At 49.7% G+C, this 15501-nt stretch overlaps 1 protein-coding gene across 1 annotated transcript; it reads left to right on the top strand.

Moving 5' to 3' along the window:
- Positions 1–193: 193 nt before the first annotated feature.
- Positions 194–11527, top strand: ZER1 (zyg-11 related, cell cycle regulator). Its single transcript, XM_010144586.1, has 15 exons — positions 194–459; positions 1319–1469; positions 1770–2206; positions 3608–3784; positions 4898–5012; positions 5499–5645; positions 5896–6069; positions 6656–6871; positions 7543–7584; positions 7924–8043; positions 8504–8619; positions 8735–8923; positions 9838–9935; positions 10279–10381; positions 10964–11527. Exons 1-15 carry the CDS (start codon positions 302–304, stop codon positions 11019–11021), a joined length of 2301 nt encoding a protein of 766 aa, XP_010142888.1. The 5' UTR covers positions 194–301; the 3' UTR covers positions 11022–11527.
- Positions 11528–15501: the final 3974 nt, after the last annotated feature.

Here is a 15501-nt window from a genome sequence, read left to right as displayed (position 1 = left end):
CCCAGCACCGCTGGGGGTGGAGATACCAAGGAGTTAAGGGCATAGTGCCAGAGAGGCCAAAATGCTGCAGGTTCTTTTGAGGTCAGCCAGTGATGGGCTGTAAATACAACTCAACATCCTGCGGTACAACGGCGTAGTGGGACCCTTGCCAGCGTGCCTTGCTCAATGCACCTTTTTTTCCTCCTCTGCTTATAGATGTCCTGATGTCCCTGTAACTTCATCCTGGAACTTCATTTGAGGAAAGGATCTACTGAATCAAAAGCTTCCTTCTGCTCTTCCCCTTCCCACAAGTTCCCTCAAGATGGCATCTGATAGTCCAGAGTCCCTAATGACCTTGTGCACGGATTACTGCCTTCGCAACTTGGAGGGGACTCTCTGCTACCTACTGGACAATGAAACTCTCCGCCTCCATCCTGACATCTTCTTGCCAAGCGAGATCTGTGACAAGCTTGTCAATGAGTATGTGTCAGACCTGTGGAAAAGCTGTTTGGTTTGGGAAGGAGCCAGTTGTTCAGGGAAGGGGGAGTATAGTTCTTTAAAAAGAGTGATGGGAAAGGGGAAAAAATGGGGAAGAATTCCCCATGGGCTGGTTTTTCCAATTGATCCTTATATTGGAAATAAGGATTTGCATTGCCTTCAGAAAAAAGTGTCCCCAGGCATTACTGTGCTGCTAGATATCATTCCAGCTTCTGTGGAAATCACCGTTTCCACAGAGGTAAACCCAGAGTGGAAGAAACAGCTGCTGCCGCTTCCAAGAACATCAGTAAGCAACAAGGGAGCCTTCCCGTTTCCCACCGCTGAGGCATTTCTGCACTCTCAAGCCAGAGAGCTGAGCATAAAGTGCTAACAGATGTGTCATTATAAGGCTGCTGCTCCCATAGCTCTACAAAGCAACCTGTTTCCAGGGATTTATATAATCTGGCTATCACAGTCTCTTCTGGCTGAACTCCTGCCCACAAAGTCTGGCAGGGAACCTTGGCCTGCTAATTTTCTGAAAAGTGAGAAAAAATCAAATTACTCACTTTAAACAGCTGGGGCAAAATAATCCTGGAGTCTGTGCTTGCCAGACTGCAGTGTGCTCGCACACACAACATGACCTTGCACAAATCTTTGCCAGAGGTTTTCCTAAGGATCGTTAGTTCTGTGCAAGAAGAGGCGGTAGGCCAGCTCCCATGGCCCTAGAGACTGTTCTGGGTGACTGGGAAGGAGTCTGCGGGTGCTTACGCATTTGGCCGCTGGTTACAAGAAAATAGGAAGGTGTTAGAGCTGTAGCTGAGGCGTTGTGTCGTGCTGTGCTAACGCCGTTGCCCCAATACAGGTATGTGGAGTTGGTGAAGACAGACAGCATCTTTGAACCCCATGAGAGCTTCTTCACCCTGTTCTCAGATCCCCGGAGCACCAGGCTAGCTCGGATCCACCTGCGGGAACAGATCGTGCAGGACCAGGACCTGGAGGCCATCAGGAAGCAGGTGGTATTGCCCGGGCAGCCTCCAGCTGCCACTTCCCATAGCAGCACTGCTGGGTGGGTGCCACTGGGATCCCAGGCACCCACAGAGTCTCAGGACTCCCTCCTTGCCTGGCCAAATTTTCTTTGGGAGAACCTCAGCTTCTCCCTTCATAGCTCCCAGAGCCACTGTAGAAAATGGGATGGGGACAGTGGTCAAGGTGAGCAGTACATGGCCTCGGGCTCTCCCAGTGAGATGTGTTGTAGCAGCTGGGAGGGGACTCTACCTGTGAACTCTTTCTAACTTCGATTTCCCATCTTCTAGGATCTGGTTGAGCTTTACCTGACTAACTGTGAGAAGCTGACAGCCAAGAGTCTGCAAACCTTGGTGAGCTTCAGCCACACACTGATCTCCCTTAGCCTCTTTGGCTGCTGCAATATCTTCTACGAAGAGGAGAACCCCGGAGGCTGTGAAGATGACTGTTTGGTGAACCCCACTCGCCAGGTCTTGGTCAAGGACTTCACTTTTGAAGGCTTTAGCCGCTTACGCTTCCTGAACCTGGGCCGCTTGATTGAAGGGGTAAATGTGGAGACGTTGCTTCGGCCTTTGGCCTCCCTTGCAGCTCTTGATCTCTCTGGGATCCAGCTGAATGACGTAGGATTTCTGACCCAGTGGAAGGACAGTCTGGTTTCCTTAGTGCTTTACAACATGGACCTTTCAGAGGAGCACATCCAAGTGATCGCACAGCTCCGCAAGCTCAGGTCAGCAGATCTGTTCTTCCTTATTCATCCTTTTCCCACTGATAGGGAGAGGGGTTTGGGGAATGGTTTACTTGCCTGCTAACAGAGAGCCACCCACTGCTGGTTTCACGTTCTCAACCTTCTCGTGAGCAGGCTCACTGTACACATCTGACGTGTAAAGCCAGCCCATGTTTTGCTTGCAAAAGGGGGCCACTTAGCAGACGCTCCCTCTTGAGAAAATAAAACCCCACACACCAAAGAAAAGTAAACCAAACCCAACCAACCACCCACCCCCCCAGCCAAACAGAATAGAACAGCTGAATACCTGAGAGAAGGGAAAAAAATTACTACAGGTGTGTACGTGGACTAATATAGCGACTGTGAGGCTCCAAAGCACTTGTCCAACAGGAATGTCTGAAGTTTAAGCCTGGCTCTGAGGTAAAACTAGAAAAAGCTCTGTGCTCAGCCTGTCTGCTCGCTGTGCTCTGTGGAAGCACACTGGGCACGGAGGGCACAACCAAGGGAACAAGCAGTGTAAATAAACAGGCGCTCCTGCCCTAACAGTGTTGACAGTGAAGTGACTTCCTGAACCAGAGCTGAGACAATTGCTATTCAAACCGCCCAGCGGTATCAGGAAAGGGAGCCAGGACTTCCCAAGGCAGAGGGAAGGGCCTTACTACTCTGCAGTGGCGGCAGTACGGTCTGTGCTGACTGCAGACACTAGGGGGTACCACGTCAACACAGCTCCCAGAACTCTTAAGTCCAAGTACTTTAACTCCCAGTGACTCACAGTGAAAGTCGGTCTACAACAAGTAGAAGACGCTTTTGTGAGTGGGATGTTGGCAGTTTAGAAAAGTCTCTCTCAAGGGTTTTAGCTGCTGCTTGGCCGGCAAGAGCAGCCCCTGTCCTGTAAGGGACCCTACCTGCACGTAATGGCAGGTCAGTTTGTTCCACCACTCCCTTAACATCAGCGTTTCCCCAAAGCTTGAGCATTTCAATACCTGAAAGAGATCAGGGCAGTGTAGTAGCCTGGGGTGGGAAAAACAGAAGATTGGGGAAGCACACAAAAGCTTATGTAACTTCATTTGTGGGATAAAACAACTCATGTTCCTGGGGACACAAAGATCCTCTAGTGCATCTCATCACCAGTCAGAAACGCTGTGATGGAGCTTAGGAAAGGCAGTTCCTGAGCCTGGAGCGATTCCCTTTGTGATGTGTGGCCAGATGATTCATTGTGCTCCGTTCTCAGGAGACCTCTACCAGATACCTGTGTGCTTCAGCTAGGCGCAGGGCCAGATCCTACAGAACCACATTCCTGTATCTGGTGAAGGAAATAATAATAATAAATAACCCTTGGCTCGTTGTCTTCCCCTGGCGGAGAGGCGGAAGCCCCGACTCTGAGCTCTCCTCTGTCATTTGCAGGCACTTGGATATCTCCCGAGACCATCTGTCCAGTTATTACAAATTCAAGCTGACCCGGCGGGTTCTAAACCTGTTTGTGGAAAACTTGGTAAACCTCACGTCGCTCGATATCTCAGGGCACACCATGCTGGAGAACTGCACTATCCCAAGCATGGAGGAGAAGATGGGCCAGACAAGGTAAGGAAACAGCAAGCACTGAGGCCTGCTTGGATGGATAGGTCAGTCAAAGATGACTCAGGAACAGTTCCTCCTTCTAAGTTTCCAAATACCGTAGGTCTAGTTAGCACTAAAAAGCAGGATAGGACTGTTGTTCGTTTCTCCTGGCACTAAAGGCTGTTATGGGAATCAGCTGTGAGTCCTGTACGTGACACAAGGAGGGACTTTTAAAAGTAATAAACAATTCGCCCTATCTGCTCCCATCCATAGCTGAAGAAGTATTTCAGTTTTTCTTTTCCACACACATTCTTCCAGGGTTGTCTTACATTTCTTCTGAAAGGACTCCAGAGCCCTTTACACATTTTCTACCCAAAACTTTCTAACCCTCACTGAAAGCCAGGCTCTTTCACGACAGAACATTTCTCTACTGAGTCAGTACATTCACAGGAGGGCTGAGTGTTTCAGGAACCTAGCAGCTAAAGGCGTATTTTCAGATTTGACCGGGATATTGGGCAGATCGACCTTTGAAGATCCTGGTGCACCTCAGTAAGGCCACACATAGATCTTTTCCAGATCAGCCGAGAACAGGGTCCTCCTGTTCCCTGAGCACTTACTGAACAAAAGCAAACAAGCGGGACAGTACCAGCTGCTTTCCACCAGAGCTGGTGAGAAAACACTGGCTCTTGGTCACTAAGGAACACGGCAGCAAAACTAGCGTCCTTGCCTGGTCGCAGCAGCAGACCAGGTGTCTGTCAGGCCATACAGTCCAGTTTGCAAATACTTTGGATCAGTGAAATCTACAGCTCTTTTCCGAGAAGAAATGGTCACCCCGGACTGCGAATTTCCAGGATAAATTCTGCCTGGAAAAGCTGTATTCTGTCTGCATGAACTCCTACTGCTGTTTCTGTTCACCACAGTGAGCCCTTCACTCAGGATCATCTGGGAGGAGTGTCTAACATTACATTTAGGACAAGCCGGCTGGTGTACACCTGAAGGGCGGCTGTTCTCACTCTGGTTATGAAGCAGTACAGTCAGAGTGAACAGAGACCTGGCAGCTGTCCCTGGCAGGAGACACCTGGAGAAATACGGTTCCAGCATGAGTCATCTCTTGGTTGTTTTTTTTTTTCCCCTCAGCATTGAGCCAGCGAAGAGCAGCATTGCTCCCTTCCGGGGTCTGAAACGACCGCTGCAGTTCTTGGGCCTTTTTGAAACGTCTCTCTGCCGCCTGACGCATATTCCAGCCTACAAGGTAACAAGGCTGCAAGAGTATTGGCAGTGGGTACTCAGTAGAAGTTGAAAGAACATGAAAATCACTGGCTGCCAGCAGAGTGGAGTTCTTAGGGCCTCGAGTGACAGCTTTCCATAGTTAATTGATAACGCAGGAAAACTGCCAGAAGGCAAGACCTGTACCCCATGTCATTTTTACAAGGGTTAAAAAACATGCCTCAGAGAGGGGCATCGAAAAATCATCCCTGAAGGATCAGGATGTCTGTGACTACAAAAAAAGAATTTAAAACAATAGGAGTCCTACTTGTGAATAGCATCCTCCTGCCCCGAAGGTGCCGTTTCGCACCTCCCTGGGCTGAGAAGTGACTCAGCCTCTTTGCTCTCATCCCGGGCCTCACCCTCCGGCAGGGCAGAGGGAAGTTGTACCTTCGAACTTTCAGTTTCCTTCTCATGTTGGTTTCCCTTCTTTGTTATTTCTTCCCTGACTCTTTTCGTTTCTCCATGCCAGGTGAGCGGAGACAAGAATGAGGAGCAAGTCCTGAATGCTATTGAGGCTTACACTGAGCATCGGCCAGAAATCACTTCCCGGGCCATCAACCTCCTTTTTGACATAGCCCGTATCGAACGCTGCAGCCAGCTGCTGCGAGCCCTTCAGGTAAGCCCCATGCTAGCACTTACCTCACCCCAACAAGGGAAATCTTGTAGTCCCAGTCTTTTCTTCGCCCCGGGACACCGTATCAGGCCATTCTGGAGAAAGCTGCAGCAGTGCAGTGGAACTGGGTACCCTTGTTTCATAAGCATGTTCCTGCAGTGCCTGGGCCACGCGTTCCTTACAGGCTTATAGCAGCCACTCCAGACTCCACAGCAAGGCAGGGGCACTGAAGCTTCATGTTGCTTCTCTGCAGCTGGTGATCACAGCCCTCAAGTGCCACAAGGATGACAAAAACATCCAGGTGACAGGCAGTGCGGCACTGTTCTACTTGACCAACTCCGAGTATCGCATGGAACAGAGCGTGAAGCTGCGGCGCCAGGTCATCCAGGTGGTGCTGAACGGCATGGAGTCCTACCAGGAGGTCACAGTAAGAGCTCCCATAGTCCTCCTTCCCTGTAGTAAGTCTTTAGCCTGGTGTTAGCATCTGGGTCTTTGAAGCCTGCAGGAAGCGAGCAAAGGCAGACACCAGAGAAGCTATTGCCTAGATCAGCTCCTTGCCTTCATTCAGCGATGGGGATTACACACAGAGTGCTCCTTATCCATGGGATATTCTCCAGAACAAAGGGAGGAGAGTTGTAGCAAGGACCTTTTTGTCTGATGATAGTGGTCAAAGGGTGTGTGATTCACACGAGGTGCCAGCACACGGCACTGGAAGCTAGCTGAGCTGATGCCACTGGGTTGCAGAATGGTAACTGCTGCACAGAGAGTTTACAGGCAGGGAGGAAATAACTGGCTTGGAAAGTGAGTGTGTGCCCCTGTGAGACTGGAGTGACAGGGAGAGGGAAAAGGGTACCGACAGAGCGTGGCTAAAGCACAGTGTGACACAGGAGGGCACAGAAACATCAGGGTTGGTCGTCAAGATGGTTTCAGTACCAAGCAGCAGGGAAACTTGAGGTGATGGGGTCCATGTTTTCATACACCCTTGGCCCAGTGCTTGCTTCCCTTTGACCCAGGTACAGCGAAACTGCTGCCTGACACTGTGTAACTTCAGCATTCCTGAGGAGCTGGAGTTCCAGTACCGCCGAGTCAACGAGCTGCTGCTGAACATCCTCAACCAGAGCCGGCAGGATGAGTCTATCCAGCGCATCGCTGTGCATCTCTGTAACGCTCTGGTCTGCCAGGTGGACAACGATCACAAAGAAGCTGTGGGCAAGATGGGGTTTGTCATGGTTGGTATGGTCCCAAGGTGTCTACTTATCCTTAACCCAGGCTAGCTCAGTTCCCCTGCAGCAGCCCACCAAATCCAGCCAGCCAGCGATTCAGCCTTGCAGTGTCACAGGAGAGAGCTAGTGTCCCAGCAGTGTTAACCTCTCCTGGCACCTGCCCCTCCACAGGACAGTGTTTACTTGCTTACAGCGCTGGAAGCCGTGATCTCAGGCTGGCTGTGAGCGCAGAGAAGCAGCGTAGCCTCATTGCTCTTCACCCCATCGTATTTCCAGAACTAGTACCACCTTGTGACGAGCTCCTGCATCTCCCTGAGAGTGCATCCGCATCCAGCTCCTGTCAACCCATATCCCTCGCCTTTCACAGAGCTGCAGAGGCTGCTGCTTTGGTGCGGTTACACCACATTCCAGACTGTTACACAGATCAAAACTGGCTTGACTGCAAACTTAACAGCTTAGAGACTGTGACATGGTTCAGCTCTGGGAACACTTCCAACACTGAACATAACCCAGTCCCACTGGCTTAGAGAAAGAGATACCAAATAGGTTCTCTACAAAGGACCAAAATTGCATATACCTGCAAATCCACTGTAGCCAGCCCTGCAGTGCTACAGCAGTTAGTTTTAGCTCTGTGATTCCTGAACTGGTTCTCACTCTTCCCCTTCCTCTGCCCACAGACAATGCTAAAGCTGATTCAGAAGAAGCTGGCTGATAAAACGGTGAGTGTTTCCCCAGAAAACATATACACAGAGTATTTTCTCTTCAGACTGACTCCTCAGACTGGCACAGAGATCAGTCCAGAGTGCCAGCTCAGCTTCTCTAACAAACACACGAGACATCTCAGCTGATGCTGCAGAATTTCCTGTCCCAGGGTGAGGCTGGGGCAAAAATCTTAAACAAAAATCCCATTTTCTACCAAGGTGAAAATGAGTAACAAGGTTTTCTTACCTCTGGAGCCATCTAGGGTGATACAGAAGAGGAAGCACAAGTGGCTGGGTTTGACTGGGCTCCCACATTAGCAAAGCTCTGTTTCTGTCCATTTCTCTTTGGCTCTGTAGTGTGATCAGGTGATGGAGTTCTCCTGGAGCGCCCTCTGGAACATCACTGATGAGACCCCCGATAACTGTGAAATGTTCCTTAACTACAGCGGCATGAAACTGTTCTTGGAGTGCTTGAAAGTAAGTCTGTCTGGTTTCCTCTAGAGGAACGCCAGCATTAGCAGTGGAGGTGCTGGGGCCTGGCAGGGTCCCTGGCTACGCTGATCTATAAGCAGTACTTCCTACACTGCACAAAGGGAACAGCAAAAGCTCCCATCTCGTCTTCTTTCTCACATTCATCCACCCAACCAGCAGAAGAACGGAGGAACTTAACACTCAGTGCATCTTCCTCTTTCCCCATCTTGTACACAGTCCCCTTTAAGCACAGCAGCAGCAGATAGCGAGCCCTACCCTCGATTCTCTCACTTCACACGTATCTTTAGCACTAGAGGTTCCACTTGACACCTGCCAAAGTGCCATTGCTGACTACCCCAAAATATTCAGCCTTTCTAGATGCACTCTACAGTCTTCCTCCAGGGCTGCTTGTTCTCAGGATCACCATAGCCCTGCTTTTGTACAGCGCTGTTCTTTGCTTGCCCAGGAGTTCCCAGAGAAACAGGAGCTGCATCGCAACATGCTGGGCCTCCTGGGTAACGTAGCAGAGGTGAAGGAGCTCCGCCCGCAGCTCATGACCTCCCAGTTCATCAGTGTGTTCAGGTGAGTGCCTGGCTGGGCTGGGGCAGGGTGAATGCTTTGGAGCTCTGCTCCGGAATCACCTTTCAAGCCTTCAGTGCCTCAGCAACTCTAAAAGTGATCTCTTCTCTCTTGGCAGCAACCTGCTGGAGAGCAAAGCAGATGGCATTGAGGTGTCCTATAATGCCTGTGGTGTGCTCTCCCATATCATGTTTGATGGTCCAGAGGTTTGGGGTATATGTGAGCCCCACCGAGAGGAAGTTGTAAAGAGGATGTGGGCAGCCATCCAGAGCTGGGATATCAACTCCAGGAGAAATATCAATTACAGGTGAGGAATAGAAAAGTTTGACCCACTCGCCTGGAAGGGAAGAGGTATAGCCCGGCACGGAGGCTCTGCTCAGAGTGAAGGAGAAACATCCTCAGCGACCTATTCTTTAGTGCGGGTTTTACATCTTCCTTTGAAACCTGTCACACAAGCTGTTGAAATCAGACACCTTGCCTGGCCATTCCTGCGGGAGGAGTGTGGGAGCCCAGCAGAATTTCTCCCACGTTTCTGGGGAAATTGGATAGATCAGGCAAACCACGATCTGACCATCTGGGACTGCCTGAGCATTCTCCCCTGAGACGGCTGTCCTTTGCACCTCCTGAAGTCTGCTCGCTCCTGAAAGTCACATGCTGTAGCCTTCACTCTTCTCAGGGGGATATTTAGACACAGTTCCCAGAAATCCCTTCAAGGGTTAATCCAACTGGTGGAATCCTCCGAAGCCCATCCTGTAAGATGGTATTTGGGTCCTCTCTGTTCCCGGAATGGCATTCCAGAGCCTAAGCTACAGCACAGATGCAATATTGTTGTCAGAAGCGGCAGCAGCCATTGCACGTGAACTGCCAGCTTTGGCTGGGGGTAGTTTTGCTGTGGCCCCTCCACAGAGAGGTCGGTGCTGCTGGCTTTCAGCTGTCATGAGGAAATGACTGACAGAGGAGAGAAGGCAGTTCTTGGGCTCAGTTGCACTCGTGGCAGCGCTTTCTCTGGGCGGCGTGTATGTGCTGAAGTGGCAGGGCCCGTCAGCCTGCCAGGACTGCCGTGTGACACAGACATGGTCTTTGATGCCAGAATCTCTGAGATGCCAGCGGCGTTGCTGCTGCGGTATCCATGAACACAGAGTTTGTTTTGCTTTGAGTGGCAAAGGTGCTGAAAGAAGCAGCTCTTGGATTTTTAACAACTTCTGCTATATTTCTGTGCAGGTCCTTCGAACCAATCCTTCGACTTCTTCCACAAGGGATCTCCCCAGTCAGCCAGCACTGGGCTACCTGGGCACTGTATAACCTGGTCTCTGTCTACCGTAAGTTCCCTTCTGGAAATCACATCCCCTGTGTGTACCCGGAAAAGTCCTCCCAGCTTCACTCTGTGTGTAGCACAGGTTTTTTGGTTTGGCCAAACGAAAAACAATGAGACTTAGTGCGCAGGACATTCCTTTAATGTTTTGATCCTCTGGCCATGCTCTTAAGTTCTCAGCCACTTTGTGTCTGTTGTTTTCACAGCCAGCACACCCCTAGCAGGCTGGCTCCATAACAAAGAAAAGTTTTGTGGCTTCTCAGGCCACAGGCTTCTCCTTCCACTCCTGCCACCCTTTACACCACCCCTGCAAAGGTTCACAAGGGCCTGTTTTGTTCTTTTCTCTGCAGCTGACAAGTACTGCCCACTGCTGATCAAAGAAGGTGGGATTCCCCTTCTGAAGGACATGATTAAAATGGCCTCAGCGCGGCAAGAGACCAAGGAAATGGCCCGGTAGGAAACCAATGCACCATCATCAAACATTCAGTTTAGCTTTGGTTTAGTTTTTATTCTTTTAATCAAGTGAGGCTTGTTGGACAGGGCAGCCATTGGCTAATTGCATCTCTTATGTCTCCAGTCATCGCTATGCTCCATTCTTGTGTGGGCCCCCTGTCCCCAGGATCGTACTGGCCTGTCAGTGAAATTGCTACCTGCACAGTTAAAACGAGAGAATTTTTCAAAAGGTGGAGAGGAGAGAGTCTCTCACCTTTGTGAGCTTCCCCATCTTACCTGGTCACAAGACCTTCCTTTGGAGTCGTTCTGTAGAGGTTTTCAAGCCAGCTGCAGTTCCTAACCATTGGCAGACGCAGAGCTACGATGCCGTACCTGCAGGGTGACTATAAAAGAGAGGCAGCGTTTGAGGAGTGCACTGGCTTTGACACAAGTGTGGGTTGATGCCTGGCTCAGAAGAGGCTGCAGCCAGTTAGGTTTGCAGAGAGCTCAAGCTGCTGGACAGTCCTCACGTTACTGTTCCACAACTGTCGTGCAATAAGCTTTAAACTAAACCCTCTCTCCTTGTCCTTGTTTTATCCATAGGAAAGTGATAGAGCACTGCAGTAACTTTAAGGAGGAGAACATGGACACTTCCAGATAGAGGCGACCACCCACTGCCTCTGGCCAGCACTGTATCCAGCTTCTCTCTAACTCACTGTATATAGGGAGGACTCTTTCTTACCAACGCACCCGTTGGAAGGAAACTTAATGTGTGTGTGAGACCCTCAGTAGATGAAGGTGAACAGGGGAGGGGGGAGGGACTTTTTGCACAACAAAATGCTTTCCTTAAATTAGTGGACTTTTTTGTTATGAAGTTTCAGGTTGAAGTTCTGTGTGTATGATTTCTGTATAAAAGAAAACAAAAAACAAAGACAACTACATTATGTATCTTTTAACCTTTTAATTTTAGACCACACAGAGAGCCTCAAATGATCATGAGCTTGAAGACCTAGATGTGTGATCGCTAGTGTGACGGTTTTATTTCCCACTTTTTAGAAAAATCCCTTTTGCTGTATCGCATGAGGTCCTGTAATGTCTGCAGGAACACCAGTCCTGCACCGGTACTGGCTGCTCAGTGGGTTACAGGCAGCAGTGAGTTAGTTATTTGGTTAGAGAGGTTGGGGGACACAATACCAGAGAGTTAGACCAAAAGGACTGACCTTTTTAGTGGGGTTTGCAAGTGGAGGAAATGGGCAAGAAAGATCTTTGCAGTGAACTCACTCCCTTAAGGGTTTTTCTTAGAAGACTCCTGTTAACAGAGGCATTGCTAACTGTGGGTCATTCAGAAGCAAGACATTCCCATTAAAGACAAGAGGTCTGTTTTGCCCCCTTTGGCAGTACCATAATGTCTGTCAGCCCGCGCAGCCTCGTAAGGTCAGGGATGACCAGTAAAACCAGTCACACATCATTGGCAACACAGAGCGGAGCCTGTGCAACAAGGAACAAAGTTTGTTCACAAAGGGCTACACATCTTCATTCCAGTCCTTCACCACCCTTTTAGTTGTGTTCTGTTTTATGGGGAAAGGCTACAAATTCCCCCTCTGCAAAATACGCTCTGCTGGGCCCCAGAGAGTCCAGAGCAGCCGGTACCTCCTGTGCAAGCCCCCGTAATGGCCTGGAGCTGTTCGGCTCTTTTCAGTCTGCATCAGTGCAAACCCTGCTCAGTGGCAAAAGACTCCCCCTTTGTAGGAAGCTCACTGCAGCACAGATGCTGTAGGTGGAGGTGCTGGAGTCCTCTCCTGAGGCTGGGGAGTCTCCAGGCACCCTTTGGAGGGTGATGCCATGAAACAGCACCTCTTGTTCCACCCCAGCACCTTCCCCCTCTTCTGGGAAGCAGAAGGCCTTATTCTTATCTGACTTCAGTAGCACTTACCAGTGCCGTCCCACTTGCATCAGCAGCACTTCTCTAGATGTAGGTGATGATGTAGGTGAGGGGAGAGCCCCGCTAAGGTGGTCTTCACCTGTAGGACTCTAGACCTACAAAGGCTCAAGAGCCGAGGGCCAAGCTTGCCTCACAGCCAGGCACTGCCGGTGCGTGATCCATGCCTAGAGCCCTCTGCTTGCTACAGTTCGTTCACCACTCACAGATCTTCCCTTGAAGGGAGTTAGAAATGATTTTATGTCTGGTGGCAGTAAGAGGAGACCATGGCCATGGGAGTTGGGACATTTCAGGCCTCCTAGCACAGTAACCCCCGCTGCTCTCTTCCCTTGTATTCGTTGCTCTCAGATTTGACTCGCTGCTATGAGGTTCTTCTAATGCTCAGAGTTAATGTTGTCATTGCTGAGCACATTAGAGACAGATCCTAGATACACAAACTGACACTTTAAATGACAAAACACAGCTGCCCTGGAGAGGTTTACTTTTTCTGCCAATATGGTGTTATTCAATGTCTTTTTTTTCCTTTTTAACCATACGTCATTTGTTTCGATATTGTGAGATCTGTACTTTTTTCTTTAAGTATTTTTCAAACTTATATATATTTTTGTGTCACTTTTGAATTGTTTTCATACAGTTTGCAAAACTTGATGAATTATACTTTTTTGCAGTTGTTTGATTGAAATGTATTTTTCTCTCTCTTCTTCCTGTTCTCCAAGAATTTGTGTCCCTATAGCTTTGAGACAGGGAAGCTTATGTCAAGATCTCTTTTCTGTGTAACACTTACTGATCTTCCTTCTAGATGCAAAACTGAGAGGCTGCAGACACTGCCAGCCAGCCTCGGTGTGTTAGGGGAGTCAGGCTTTTATTTAGTGCTGCTGCCCTTCTGAAGTTGTTTGAGGTGACAGTGCCACCCATTAGGCTTTCTTCCTTCTGACACCTATGTGGTGAAAGCTCCTACAACTAAAACCTTGAATCACGTGACAAAGCACTCAAGATTCTGACTGTGTTGGCAAGGGGAGAGCGGAGGAGAATGGGACACGTCACAGATACGAGAAGTATCAGACGCCCATGTCCCCAGCATGCAGCTGCCACACTGCGGGGACGGCTGGAGCTCACGAACTCCTGTCACAGCTAGAGCAGACCTCAGCCTTGTGTTAGAATCAGAGCCAAACAAATGGGCTTTATGCTGAGATTTTGGCTCAACAACATCAAGGTTAATGGACAACCGATGCCTTGGTTCCACCTGCCTCAAGACCCCAAAGGTCTGGGGTTTTCCAACCAGTGCCCCTAGAAGCTCAGCTGTTACCAAAGTCTTGCCTGCTGCAAGCTGGACCATGGTGTTCCAAGCCACCAAGATCTGAGCTGCATCAAACCTTCGTGTCACGCTGTAAAGAGAGAACCTCTGTCCTCACCGCTCACCCATCCTCATCAAGCTGTACCTGAGCCGGAACCCCTGGCAACACGGAGCTCAGCAGTCGGGCCAGCCTGCCAGAAGAGCTCAGCCTTCTGAAATCTGTCACTGGTCCCTGGGAAGGGGGAACTACACTGGTCTGTTGCAGTTAGATATGCATAAGATTTTGAGTCAGGCCACCAGCAAGGTGAATTCCTGAAACAGCGTTTTAAAAGCAATAGCATCCCTGCTAGAGTAACATGAGCTGTGACTACAATCTTCAGCGTCTTCAAGCCCACAAACCCTGTGAGCTGAAAAACAACATTTCCTTTCAGTAGGGAGTGAAAGAGAGAAAGTTTTCCTCTGAACGCCCGAGCACTGTCTAGGAATTCTTGTAATTGGTGGTTTGAATATAGTTTGTACCTCGGTTTCCCTAACTGAAACAGCAGGAGTTGTTGCTCCCTGGGCGTACTGTGTGGACATGACCTGAAAGCATCTTTTGGAGGCAAAGAGGAGTTGACGAGATGCTGCCGTAGATGCAGCACTTGGGACAGAACAGGATAGTTGTCTGCAGACATCAGACCGATATTCTGCAGAGGAAGGGAGGGCGAAGTGGCTGATTTTTAATGGAGGTCTAATGTAAAAGGGAAAGTTGGGTACCTGGAAATGCTTGACTGGCACAGAGAAGCCTCTTGGGCCCTCCAGCTTTGCTGGAGCAAAGGAACAAACCAGGAGACTTCAACTCCACACAGAATTATAGAGCCAACAACCAACCCTGCCCAGAAAACTAGAACGGGTTTCTATCTGTCAAATGAAAACGCAGCTGGAGATAAGTTCATAGCATGTAAAGATGTGGCAGAGGGGCTCCTTGTGCTCTGTAGCTGTTGTCCCTTTCAGATTCTTAGTCAGGCTTTCACTACTACATTTCCTTAATACTCAAAAGCTTGGCAAGGAGAGCACAAAAACAACTCAGTAGTTCTCCGCAGAGACTGTGCCGACAAAGGAACCCTCTACCTTGACTGTATGTAGTTTCCTCCCTGGCTGGAGGATGCCTGGTCCGTCAGTGGCCCAGCAGTCCTCAGCAAGCCGGCTGTCAGGCATCTGCCGTTTCCTCTGGAACAGATAAGACAGCAAGTTGGTGGGAAACTTTGCACAAGTGCTTCCATTTTACAAGATCTGTGGGAGGAACTGCTTAGAACGACTGGCGTCTGCTTGGATGCTGCCTAGCACCCAGTGGCACCGAACTGTCTCATCTAGACCAAGCCAAGGAAGTTTAGCACTGATATTTGTGGCACTTGGCAACGTGGCAGATAACTCATCTGCCCCATCTGCGTGATGGCTGCTATTACCCTGCACCCACCTGCTGGCTGAAGTGTCTCTGCTCAGCACCGAATCCTGACCAGCTTGTTTGTCACCTTGGTGGGGCTCCTGCTGCAGTCACGCCGGTCTCTGCAGGAGATGAGTGGGAAGAGAAGTCTTGGAGCTGAAGTCTCTTCCCCTCTCATCGCCTGAAGAAGGCAGTTAATTACCAGTGGGACAAGAGCTGCAGGGGCACAGCATTCAGCGCCACTCCACAGAAAAGATGTTTTCTGGAGGCTGTTTAGGGAGGAGCCTGCCACAGCTCAGGTCTTCGAGGGTAGCTTGTGCTGGAAAAAAAGAGAATTAGAAGTAGGGAAACAGCTGGTCTCCACGACAACCATGCGTATGAAGCACTGAGGGTAATGGTCATCAGGAACGGATGAAAAGCAACATGGGGGCTGGATGAGAAGAGAGCACTTAAAAAAAAAAAGCAATGAGGGAGGTTTCCTGCTG

The sequence above is a fragment of the Buceros rhinoceros genome, unplaced genomic scaffold (genome assembly GCF_000710305.1).
Source record: "Buceros rhinoceros silvestris isolate BGI_N320 unplaced genomic scaffold, ASM71030v1 scaffold17741, whole genome shotgun sequence".
NCBI lineage: Eukaryota > Metazoa > Chordata > Aves > Bucerotiformes > Bucerotidae > Buceros > Buceros rhinoceros.
This window is presented reverse-complemented; position numbering and strand designations above follow the sequence as displayed.